Source organism: Phascolarctos cinereus, unplaced genomic scaffold (genome assembly GCF_003287225.1).
Source record: "Phascolarctos cinereus isolate Bilbo 61053 unplaced genomic scaffold, phaCin_HiC Scaffold_2;HRSCAF=192, whole genome shotgun sequence".
NCBI lineage: Eukaryota > Metazoa > Chordata > Mammalia > Diprotodontia > Phascolarctidae > Phascolarctos > Phascolarctos cinereus.
This window is the reverse complement of record NW_027555625.1, coordinates 387,228,789-387,241,788: the sequence shown is the minus strand read 5'-3', so window position 1 is coordinate 387,241,788 and position 13,000 is coordinate 387,228,789. Positions and strand designations below refer to the sequence as shown.

At 42.9% G+C, this 13,000-nt stretch overlaps 1 protein-coding gene across 2 annotated transcripts in view; it reads right to left on the bottom strand.

Annotated features, from left to right (window-relative positions):
• Nucleotides 1–1,669: 1,669 nt before the first annotated feature.
• The window catches only part of GALNT10 (polypeptide N-acetylgalactosaminyltransferase 10), a 178,385-nt gene continuing 167,054 nt past the window's right edge, over nucleotides 1,670–13,000 (bottom strand). For both annotated transcript variants that reach the window (XM_020978370.2, XM_020978371.2), the window contains 4 exons: nucleotides 7,945–8,166; nucleotides 6,133–6,249; nucleotides 4,435–4,584; nucleotides 1,670–2,924 (listed from right to left, as the gene is read on the bottom strand). In XM_020978370.2, coding sequence (XP_020834029.1) covers nucleotides 2,757–2,924; nucleotides 4,435–4,584; nucleotides 6,133–6,249; nucleotides 7,945–8,166 — 657 coding nt within the window. In that variant the 3' untranslated portion in view covers nucleotides 1,670–2,756. The remainder of the gene's footprint in view (nucleotides 2,925–4,434; nucleotides 4,585–6,132; nucleotides 6,250–7,944; nucleotides 8,167–13,000) is intronic.

Sequence of the window (13,000 nt, the reverse complement as noted above, 5' to 3'; positions counted from 1 at the left end):
CTCAATCGAAACGTATGATGATCCTATTTATCTCTATTTTGTCCACCAAGACGTGAAACCACCGAATGCCTTTTATTGCAATGCAGACATACAACTTTGCAGCATGTCTCCCTGATTACCCATCTTGCAGCCTTGTCAATGAAAGATGTTGGTCTATGGTGACATGCTTTGAGTGGACCCATGCTAGCTGCTGGAGATCATTGCTTCCCTTTCTAAATGCTTTGTCAGCCATCTGTTCTAGTCTCTTCTAGAATTTTGCCAGGAATGGCCTTTAAGCGTACTGGTCTATCAGAAATCCTCTTTTTAGTTAAAGACTCCTATTCTCTACTTTCTTTCTACAAATGATATCTTAGTGTGAATATGAAAACAGATCTGCACTGGAAAAGGGCACTGAGGTTCAACATGCTAATAGTTTTTGGGCAACAGGAGGAGTGGGACGATTTGAATAATTTCTTCATGGTAACATGTTTGATCTGCAACAGAAGAAACCTGTCCCTTTTCCCACAGAAATGATGGATGGCACTTGAAATCAGATTTTTATCTTAAATGCAAATGTGAGGTTCTGTTCCCAGACTTTTGCTGTAGTAGTTTAATTTCTAAATAGTGAAAACTAGTTGGAATAATGGCTTCACGCCTTTGCTCCATTATAGGGCTCCAAACACAATTTCTATTTTTTAATCAGTGGGCGGCAGGTTGGCTAAGCAAGTGTTTCCCATTAGCTTGGGACGCCCCTGGGAGAATGGGAACGTCATTAACGGAGCAAGATGAACCATTAAGGAATGGAATTTAGTGAGATGCATAGCTGGTCATGGGACACTCGGATTCTTCCCTCACTGTAAATGAGACAGAAGCTAGAGGAGGTGGGATTGAAGACGCTGGTGCTATCCATCCCCCTCTGAGCAAAGCAGACCAAACTCGGTTACGACAGCCTTAGAGCCACTCAAGCCTTGGATGATTGTCTACGGCCTTCCCCTCAGTTCTACAGTCCCCCTATCTCTTGACTAGACAGGGCTGGGGACCGCGCAGTGAAAAAACTGACCCTCTACTGTCGGGGGGAATTACCTCTGGGTATCGTCCGGCACATTCTAAGGAATTGTTAGGAACTTCTCATCAATCGGGATGGAGCCTCGCCAGTGTGGAAGACTACTGGTGGCCTGGAGCACTAACCCTGACAGTTGCTGTGGGAGAACTATTACCTTTGAGCAGAGGACCTGGGAGTTAGGTCAGAGAGAAAGCCAGAGAGGGGACACCCTCAAAGTCTTTTGTCTTAGGCAAGGTGGCAAGAATAGTACTCACATTTTCTATTTTATGAGTCTTTCCTCTCAACGTTCCCGGGAAGTAGGCAGTGTCAATTCTTACAATACCTACTTTATAGTTTATAATTTTATAGGCAGAACTGAGGAACCAGGCAACAGTGGTTAAACTGTGGTGAAGTGGAGACACTGGACTTGGAGTAGATGACTTGGGTTTAGCCTGGCTCTGTCATTTAATACCTATGTAGCCATGAACAAGTCATTCCGAAGTCTCAGTTTCCTTATCTGTAAAATAGGGATAATACTTGGTGCTAAGATCTTCACATAAGTGTTACGAAAACACTGTTAACCAGAAATCTGGGCTGTCACTAGTGCAGTAAGACATATGGATACGGTGGAAAATAATCACACAGAACTACTATATAAAAATAAATTTACTGTAAAAGTTGGATGTTTGGGGTGTGGTGGTCAAGGTTAAAGGGGTTGTAGAGAATCCTAGGGGAAATGGCAAACAGGCACCTTTAGCAAATTTCCAAACCTTCATTCATGTGAAAGAGAAAAAAATAAAAGCCTGTGGGGACCAACTGAAAATTACAGTCTTGATCCAGGCTGCCTCAGAGGGTTAAGGGCAGGGCAGACAGATGCTAATGATGAGAGACTGAGCTCCCATTTTGGACAAGCAGATTTAGAGGCAAGGTGCAGCCTTTTAATGACCAATACAACATGTAAGCCAAAGGTCAGACCTATAGGAGGAAACTATTGTTCTTTCTGGGCCCCTGAACCCATATCCATCTCATAAATGCTGAAAAAATTGTGTAGAACATATGGTTCAATTTAGTTGATGATCTTTACTGTTGTGGTCCCTTTAAATCCCACCCAACCCAAGACTTTGAGGACTTTCCCATCCTTTAATCTGCATTTTCACCCGGTATTGATCAAATAACTTCTATGAGATCTTCCTTTAACTGGGAAGAGGTGGGGTTAGGTGGAGATGATCAGGTCCTAAAAACTCAGATATGCTGAGGGAATCACCTGGGAAAGCTTCAATACCCCACAGGGGCACCTTTCCAACCTCCCTCCCAAAGCAGCTGCACTCTTTGGGGGAGAAGCACCAGAGCTGGTCAGGTCCACTGTTCCTGGGATGGGTGGCTTTACTCATGATTCAGAGGGAACAGCAGTTCTGATAAGAGTCCGTGAATGTCCTTGATCTTCCCAATAGGGAGAGGTACTGAGGGAGTGAGTGCTGCAGCACTGTAAAAATTAAAATTGTCCTTTAGATCATGCCATCTCTCCACCCCCTCTGGAGACATTCTCTGTAACTTCAATTGTTTTTTTAAAAAAATTATTCCTTTAAAAAAAATCTCTTTCCTTCACCAGTTAAAAAAAAATAGTTGCAATACATGTAAATGTGTGTTTAGGGAAATGTGTGAGCATATACATATGCATATATCCATATATCCATATATATATATACACACACACAGACACATATATTTGCTATGCTTATAGGTCAGAGTTCTTGTTGAATTTTTCCAGGACAGTCGTGTTTGTATACTGAAATATCCATTGCTGTGTGGGAGATGATGGGTTGCAGGTATTCATGAAGATCCTGTGATCACTCTCACTACAATCCATGCAGCCACCACTGACGGGATGATACAGAGTCTTGTCCTGGAAAACAGAGAGATTGTAAGACAGAATTTACAGAGGACAGGAGGAGCAAGGGGAGGCACAATGAACAGTCCACTATTTCTGTACAGAGACAGGAAAGGCCACTATCTTCAAACTCCAGCTAGGCAGACATTCTTTCCCACCTGGTTTTCTAAGCCACTGCGGTATAGTGGGAAAAACACTGCAACAGGAGTCAGAAGACCTGAGGTTCTGGTCCCAGTTCTGCCACCGACTTGTGTGACCCTAGACTGTCACTTTACCTGTCTCAATCGAATGAGATGACCTTGTGCCCATTCCACATTGAGACAACACATTCTGCCCCTAGTGATCTTCAGAGAGCTACTGGGAAGATAAGTCTGATAAGGAATGTGTCTGAGGGATCCACTGAGTTCAAGTTCACCTGGCATTTCAAAGAGCATTAGCTGAAAAAACCTTTGCTGTTCCTTGGGATATGTTTCCCTGGACAGGGAGTCCTTTAACTGGGGACCCTGTATTGGAGTCCCTTACCAGTCCCCCAGTCTTCTTTAAATGTACTCAGACATTATATTACATGGTTAACTACAACCTTCTTAGGGTCTCTACTCATAGTTAGTGTTACTATGATTAAACGATGACAAGGCCAGCACAAATAATGGTCACTGACATTGCTAAATATTTTATAGTTTATAAAGTACTGGAGCACAAGTGGTTACAATTCCCATTTTGAAGCTTAAGAAGGGAAGTGACATGATTTGAACTCAAGTCTACTTGTTCTGAATTTATTGTTTTTACCATTATACCTTTCTCCTTCAGCTGATGAAGTCGGATTGTACCCAACATTTCCCATGACAAGTTATCCTCAGGGGGAAAGTCTTGTAGTGACTTCTCTGGGTCTGTGCTCTGACGGTTAATGTTCAGTGCAGTAGATGCAGTCGGGGGAGCTTGGCATGAGGACCTGCCAGGCCATTTACTAGCTGTGTACCCTTGTATAGGTCCTTCTGTTTTTCTGTCTCCCTCACCCTCTATCTCCTTATTTGTAAAATGGGGACCCAGTATACCTATACTACCTACCTCTTGGGGATGTTGGGAGGCTCAAAGAAGACCTTGTGAGCAACACTTTGATATCTCTTCTGGAATACCTCCAGTGACCAACTGTACTCCTAGCACTGATAAAGACCTTTGTCCTTAGACATCACATAGTGCTTTGTTTTTCAACACATAGAGCACGTGAGGTTGCTTATTCTGTTATCTGCACTTATGTCTTATCCAAATGCTAGACTGCAAACCTCATGAGGGCAGGGACATCCCCAGTGCCTAGCATAGTACTCTGCACACAGTAGGCATTCAATAAATGTCTCTCATATCATACTGTATTTATAACCATAAAGTCCTGTATTAACCTGATCTATTACTGTTAATGTGATTTTTATAGATGCCTTATACCAGCTCTATGCACAGCATAAGAATTCAACACAACTTATGTTGGACCTAAGGGGAGGATGGTTGGTAACCACTTAGCTGCCACTCTTACATTTCCATATTTCCATAGCTGGTTCCCTTTCATGCCATGGCAATCATAGAGTGTGACAGGACTGCTATGGGAGACAGTGTCAAAACAAAACTTCTTGGTGTGCTGGGGGTCTCCAGGACGGATATCTTCTCTCCAACTGAAGGTAAACACCTGTGGACACACAGCCATAACCATTTTCATTATAATAAGGACAGGAGAAAGAACACTCAAATTCCCTATTATGCCACTGTGATCCCAAGTCCCTGTCATGGAAGTTACGGAGAGGCTTCTTTATAGAAGATGGTAACAAACTTATTTTTTTCAAGTATAGATAATTCTAAATATTAAATTTTCTCTTTTATTATGAACTCAAATATCAGCAAATGTGAACCATTAAATATGCAAAGAACAGAAAAATAAGATTATATATGAAATTGTGAAAATCTATCATGTACAGTTAGTTTTTTAGGAGAGCAAAACATTTTTTCAAAGACCTGGTAGGTGATTTGCTGATGGCTATGGAACATAAAGGACAATATCCTGAAGATGCTGGCAGGAAGCTAGAGGCCTCTTCAGAACTAACTGCAGCAAAAAGCTAGAAACAAAGTGGAACAAACTGTAGCATGTGAAAGTAATGGAATAGTATTGCCCTATGAGAAGTGATAACTATGAAGAGTTCAGAGAAGTATGTGAAGACTTATGAACTGATGCAGACTGAAAGTAGATCAAGGAGAACCAATGACTCCAATAATATAAATAAAAATAGCACTTAAAGACAGCTGATGATCTCAGACCAATTCAACGAACAATCTTGGTCCTAGAATGCAGACGGTACAATCTTGCCCCCCCCCAAGAAGAGTGGGGGCCCACAACATTAGAATGCTGCATATGCTGCCTAGTGTAGTTGATGTATTGGTTGGTTTGGCTTAACCAAATATATGCATATAATTTGTGGTATTAATACGATTATTGTGATCCTCAGCTCACTCCCTTAGTGTCTTCATTTGTCTTCCAGGACTGCATTTATGGTTTCTCCATCATGTCGGCCAGTCACTGCCCTGTTGTGAGACTCCTTTTCCTCTGTAAGATTAGGTGGTTGAACTAGAAAACATGTAGCTCTATCATTCTTAGTTTGAATACTCCACGTGTTATTTTCTAAGGTCTCTTCCAAGATCTAAGATTCCATGATTCAAATACCACTCCATCTCTGAGTTGACCTGGGTTTACTCCTCCATTGACAGCTTCTGCTAAGGATACCTACACACTCTATTTTTAGACTTTAATTGATTTAATTATTTGTTTTGTCTTTGCAAACGTACTAAAGCTGCCCTTTTGAGGATATCTGATTCTTCTAATGGGTCAATGCATATACACCTCTGTGGATTTGAGTCTCTTTCTAGCACCATCAAAGGCGTTAATCAAATCCCTGTTTTCTGTCTGAGGAATTGATTATTGAATACTGGACCTGCCTCACAGACTTGCCTTGGGCTCTTCTGTGCCCATGTTTAGTATCTGTAATACACGATGGCTCTTCTGTTACCTCTCTCTCTGGGCCCTCCCATTCATTCCCTCTCTTCTTCCTCTTCTCCTTCAGATGTGACTTAGAGGGCACTGGAGCAGCCACTCGGGCCTCTGGCACTACAGGACTGAAGAAGAGGAATTCCACAGTCTAACACGGAATTGCCTAGATGTCTGAGGTCCCAGCTAAGGGAGGGTTACCTGCACATTACTCCATGCTGCCTCCGCTCGGCCTTTGACGCAGCTTTCTAATCTCAGAGGGGAGCCTGCAGCACCATGTTTTGTGCCTATACACAGCTGGGTGCCTACATTACGGATCTGAAATGGCAAAGAGAACTCTGTGAATATGTTGCTTAGGGGCCAAAGAATCAGTTAAAGCTTTCCAGAAAAAATGGAATGTGATGACAGGAACTCCAAGGACTGGTAGGAGTAAGGGGGACCATTAATATGGTTACACTTCAAGTTGGTGACCTTAAAGTTTAAGTTAACCTTATGGCACCGTCTACCTCTTATTAAAGGAAACGCAATTAAACTAGAGTCAAAGAAACTATTTACTTAGCCATTGAACAGACAGCTCTACAGAGGGAAATGAGAGAGTCTAAGGAATCATCTCATCATTCTCCCTAAGGCAGGGACTCTTAATCTGGGGTCTGTGGATAGATATCAAGGGAACTTGGATGGGAAAAAAAAAATCACACCTTCATTTTCCCTAACTTCTAACCAAAATTTAGTATTTCCTTCAATTATGAATTTTAAGAAGTCCCCATTATTCTGAGAAGCGTTCCATAAATTTCACCAGATTGCCAAAGGAATTCAAGACACAAAAAGATGAAGAGCCCCTGCCCTGAGGCATCATGTTATAGTCGAAAGAGTGGGACATCTGCTCCTAGAAGGATATAGGGCCTGGGACAAGTCACAACCTCTCTGGGCCTCAGTGTCCTCCTTTTCAAAATCAAGTGGTTAGCAATGATCTAATCACCCAGAGGGAAATACATGATTTCTAAGCTCCTTTCTAGATCTAACATTCTTTTTTCTGTTATGAAATTTCTTCTAACCCTGAAATTCTTTGTACAGTTATCCCTTCCACATTGCGACTTTCCCCATTAAGGTTTTCAATATATTGCAGGTTGGCATAAGAAATTAAATGGGACATAGAAAAAGTTCAGAAACTCAGACAGGCATAAAATACATGTGTGATATTGTATAATATCAACATATTTTATCTTTTAATACCATAAATATACCCAAATTTTATAATAGGGTACTATAAACACCCCATAAAAGAAGAAGAAAAAATTCGGACTTCTTCTCTGGTATGAAGGGAGGGCCAAAAAATTTTCCAAGGATTTTCCAGATTGAGGGGGTACTGTGCCCCTAACCCCCACAAAGTGGAAGGGGATAACTGTGCTATGTTCTAAGGACCTTTTGAGATCCAACGTCCTATGATTTTATTTATTTACTTAGTGCCTATGTATCCAGCATTGTGTCCAATATGTGGAAAAGTATAAGACAAAGCCCCTGCCCTCAAGAAGCTTACAACTGTATTTTATTTCTACAACATTTACATACAATATTTACATCTAATCATCTCAGTTTCTTCCCAGAAAATCCTTAGGAGGAAAGGAAAAGGCAGTTGGTAGTAGCGCCATTTTACAGATTGGAGAAAGTGAGGCCCAGAAAAATGAGGTCAGTTGCTGCAGGTCACATGGCCAGGATTAGGCCTAGATCACTGCTTTGCCTCGAGTATGGGAATCTCCACCAAGAGTAAGACTGGTAAGTTATATGACCAAATTAAATTAGGCAGATTGACTCCTCCTTTGACAACTTCCTTACTACCTGTTAGCTCTTGTTCTCCACTTATTTGGGTCTCAGTGGCCCTATCTCTAATATAGGTAGCTAAGTAGCAGGGATGGAGGTGGGAGGGAAGAATCTTTCCTTCCGGCTTTGGGTTCTCAACGAAATAAGAAACAGAAGAAACACTCTCTTCTTCCTCCTTCACTCCTCAAAACCCACCTCTCCCCAGGCTGCTGCTGGGGGCTCCACTGGAGGATAAAACCTGGGCAGGTCCCAGGCAATTTCAGTCATGAACCACTTGAAGCTTTTGCAGTTTAGGTGGTTTCGGAGATCCTTTTGGGCGGAGACATCCCCTGTGGAGAGATGGCGGTACTCTGGAAGGCGCTGGTAAATGTATTCTGCATATTCATCCATCCACACCTCTGCCACTCGCTTCAGATTCTGGGAGAAGAGATAGAAGGAAGAGAAAGTTAGGCTCTTGGTGGAGCCAAGATGGAGCTGGCCTATGTAGACATTCTCATTTTGCAGAATCCATGGGGAGATCACAAGAGTAAACCTTATTCTGAGAAGCAGCACAGAAAGAGCACTGGCCTGGGAGGAGGAAGATCTGAGCTTCCACCCCAGTAACAGCTGTTTGATCTTGTAGAAATCATTTCACCTTTCTAAGCCTCTGCCTGCTCATGTGAGAAATGAGATAATACTTGAACTACCTATTTCTATGGGTGTTGTGAGGAAAGCACATTGTAAGTCATAGGGTGCTGTAGGAAAGATGAATGATTATTTATTAATATCCAACTACTTCAGGGCTGTTACTTCAGGGGTGCTGAAAAGGTCTTAAAGTATTCTTTCCCACATTCTAGCTAATTCCTAAAATTTCACTGTTGGACCATTATCCTTTTATCTTAGGGCTATGATCTCTTTAAAAAAAACTCCCCAACAGTTTGTTAGTGTGAAAGAAGGATATGAGCCAAGGTAGTTTGGAATGCATATAAAAGGGAGAGCAAATGAGGGCAGTGAGCACCTGAGGCAGATCACGAGAGAGACAGATAATAAAAGAGAGGAGGGAGGGGGGGAAAGAGATGAGGGAAGGAATAACAGGAGGGAGTTAAGGGGAGAGGGAGAAAGGAGATAACTGAGGAAATAAAAAGGATTTCAGAACTGGGAGGCTGGGGGACATCAAGGACAAACAGACCAAAATCAGAGTCACAGCAGCTTAGAACTGAGGGGGGACTTTAAAATATACAGTGTAGGATGTCAGAGCTTAAAGAGACACTGGAGAACACCTGATTTCCTAACTTTATAGAGAAAACAGAATCCCTCAGAGAGAAAGTGATTTGCCCAAAGTCACAATGGTTCTTTAGTGGCAGAGCTGGGACTAGAACTCAAGCCAATTCAATTCAGCAGTTCATTAAATATTTGGTTAGTGGCTATTATGTGCAGAGAACTATCTCTACTTCTTCCACCACACTGTTCTACCTCCTACTAAAATGGGATTCCACTCTCCCATTTTCTTGGTGTTTTAAATCTTAAGAACCACTCAGAAAATTCTGACACAGCGTTGGGTGGGGGGAGGGGAAAGATAACCTGTAAGCCTCTTGATTAGAATAAACATTTAAAAAATTCTAGGCTCCCATTAAGCAAGCAAGCACAGCTAAGATGCCATCATTAAGTCAGCAGGAAGTCAGCCTCCTGGATCCATGAGGTTTTGCAAGACTTAACACAACGAGGACAGCTACAGCCTGTCGAAAAGAGTTCATGGGGCATATCATAAATAGCCAGCCAGGTTTAAACTTGAAAGTTATATGCTAGTCCAGGGTGGGTAAAACTAGGGGGAAACTGGCCTAAATTTCATTTCAGGGCACTGGAGGATAGTTAGCCTGGAGAAGAGAAGAAATGATGAGAGACTCGGACGTCATTTGGAAGACAGGTGATCCTAGAAAGAACTAAGAACAGCGGATAGAAGTCGAGGGAATGTAGATTTCAACGAAAAGAAAAACTCGCTAAAGCCTAGAGCTGTCCCAAACTGGAGTGGGCTCCCTGAAGAGGCTGCGGATAGCCCATCTGTGGGGGTCTCTAGTCAGAGGCTGGAGGACCACTTGTTGACATGTCGTATAGGGATTTCCTGTTTAAGGAAGAGTTGGACTACATCTTCCAACACCTGAGTCTGAAATCTGGCAAGTCTATCTACTGAGGCCTTTTCCAGTGCTCACATCCTCTGATTCTACAAGAGAATTAGCAGTGAGTGTTGTTAAACAAGGGAACTGACAGAGGTGGTAAGATCTCCTTTAAAAAGTGGGCTTTATCTGCTTTAAATGGATGGCCCCTAAACTGTCACCCTTGGTTGAAGCTTCTTGCTTCCTTCCCAATCCATCTCTTCCATGAAAGTTCCATTCTTCCTTCAGGTGAAAGTGATCTCTCACTTCCCAGATTTCTTCTGAAATCCATACGCTTGGGCCTTGCCCTAATTTTTAGACTCTCAAGGGATATTGGCAGACAGCTGGTCCAACCTGTAGTTGACCAGGAATCCCTTGGACCACATCCTGGAGAAGTGGTTATCCAGCCTGTACTTAAAGACCTTCCCGAAGTGAAGAGCCCATTGCTCTCTGGGGGAAGCTCATTTCACCTGTGGACGGCTGTACTGGGCAAGTTTTCCCTTCCTATAAGCAGAAATTCACCTCCCTGCAACTTAGATGGTAGGTTCCTTGTAGACAGTGTCTGTTGTAGTTCTCTTGGTATGCCCAATAGCCTCCCTATGGGTAGCACTGAATAAATGGTAGATGAGGCAAACTGAATTGGAATGCTCTCCAAGGGAGTGCTGTCTGAGAACATGGGGAGAGACTAAGTGGCCTCTTCAGATCCCTTGTGAATTGGGTGTTCCAGTCTAAAATCTCAGTTGGCCTCGGCTGGTGAATGAATCAAACTGATTCTTCAGCGGCTGGTGCGGTCACTATGATCTTACGTCACTAGAGGGCGCTGAAGTGTTTCTATCGGATAGAAAGGCACTGGGGAGAATAGTGGCAACCTGAAGTTGACCAAACCATCTCCACAGCAGGGAGCTAGATGACAGGTGGGAGACCCTCACTCTAGTGACCCTGGGATTTTATCTTATGCCTGGTAGGCAGTTAGAATGGACCCTTACAAGGGTCCTCCCTCCAGCGTGGCACTCAGCCAGCCAGGCGGCAGTTCTTCTTTAGGGGGAAGTCGCCTGGAGCCTCCCCTCTTGGTAAAGCAAGCAGGCATCTGGTCCCTGGGCCACTCAGGGAGAATAATGAACAACTGAACAGCTCCCATTTCCATAGCTCTTTATAAAGCACTTCCCTTGGCAATCGTGTGAGATAGGTACAAGTATTATCTCCATTTTACAGGTGAGGACAATGGCAATGACTTACTTGCCTGTGGTTGATGACCTGACCCTTGGTAGCTGGCACTGGAATGATAGCTATGTCTTCTGACTCCCACTCCAGGGCTCTTCTCTTCCCACTACACCATGGGGTCTTTCATTAATAACAACTCACATTTCAAGGCTTTTACACGCATGCACGCACGCACGCACCCACCCACACACACGTTCAGGTTGTGAGTATCTCAGAGATCACCTAGTTTAACCTATCTGGGCAAGAATCCTCTTTACAACATCCCTGACAAGTAGATGCAGCTGGATGGCACAGTGGATAGAGTGCTAGACTTGTAGTCAGTTAGACCTGAGGTCAAATCTAGCCTCAGACACTTATTAGCTGTGACCCTGGGCTTTAGTTAACTTCAGTGAAGTCTGAGGTTACCTGTCTGCCTCAGTTTCCTCATCTGTAAAATGGGGATAGCACTTACCTTCCAGTGTTGTTGAGGATAAAATGAAAATATTGTAAAGTGCTTTGCAAACCTTAGAATGCTTTATATAAATATTAGTTGTTGTTATTATTATTATTATTCTTGTCCAACCAATTTATGTTTGAAAACTTTCAGAAAAGGGGAACTTACTATGTCCTCAGGCAGCCCATTCCATTTTAGGAGAGCTCTGATTCTTAGGGAGTTTATTCATATGTTGTGCGGAGGTTATAAAATCCAGGAGTTTTTGACTCCCAGGCTAGGAGCTCAGTGTGTATTTATAAATACCACAAGGCCTTCAGACTCCCCATCACTCAAGTGCAACAAGACAGTAAAATGAACACTTTTACACCTCTTGCTTGTTCTGCTCTGACTGAATGAGTTTAAACTCCTTACCCTTCAAGTCTGCTTTTGATGTCCATAGGCCATAGTATCTAGAGCTGAAAGGAGCCTTAGGGATTAGTCCAATCCCCTCATTTTACAGAGGAGGAAACTGGGGCCCAGAAAAGGGATGTGATTTTGCAGAATCATGGAACCAGAGAACCGGAAGGGATCTAAGGGGTCACCTAGATCAAACTGTTAACTGGACAAGAATACTTTTAGAAATATCTCAGATAAGGGGTCATCTGGCTATGTTCATCTTCCATTTGTTTTTTTAGGAACCCGGGGGAAGGAGCCACCTTGAGTTACCTCTGGTTCAAGTAGGAAATCCCTCTTCTATGTGTTAGCCCTTCAAATACTTGAAGACGGCCATCACGTCCCTACTAAGTTTTCTCTTCTCTATGCTAAGTACCCCTTATGGAGAGCCCTTTCAGTCCCCCTGACCAAACTGATCCCTCTCCACTGGACACTTCAGCTTTCTGAAATGTGGCCCCCCGAATAGAATCCATGGCTTCAGATATGATCTGGCCAGGAGAGAGTTCATCATTCCCCAAGATCTAGATCCTATGCTTCTCTGAATAGCATCTCAGGCTGAATCAGCCTTTCTGGCGGCCATGTCATATTGCTGACTCTTACTGAATCTGCAGTCTGTGAAAATCCCCAGATCTTTTCATACAAACTGTTGCTCAGTCATGCCTTTTTAAATTGTACTTGTGAAATTGGTTCTTTGAAGTCAACTACAGGGCTTTACATTGGCCTCTATGAACTGTCATCTTAATAGATTTTGCCCTAAAGTCTAGCCTGTCCAGTTCCCTTTGGATTTGAGTTCTGTCATCAAACTTGGTCCAACCGCTGTGAGCATTTGTAGGGAGATTTAAGATCTGAAGAAAATCTTGAGGTGAGCCTTCTCCAGCTAACCCAAGTTTGGGCTAAGCTCAGACCTGAAAGAATTCTTAAGAAAGTAGGCTCTACAAAACAGAAACTCATGGTTCCATGTATAATCCTCATCCTTTCTATCATGGATATGGAAATGCTCATTTTATTTCGTTTTGGTTTTTGGTAAGTTCAGAAT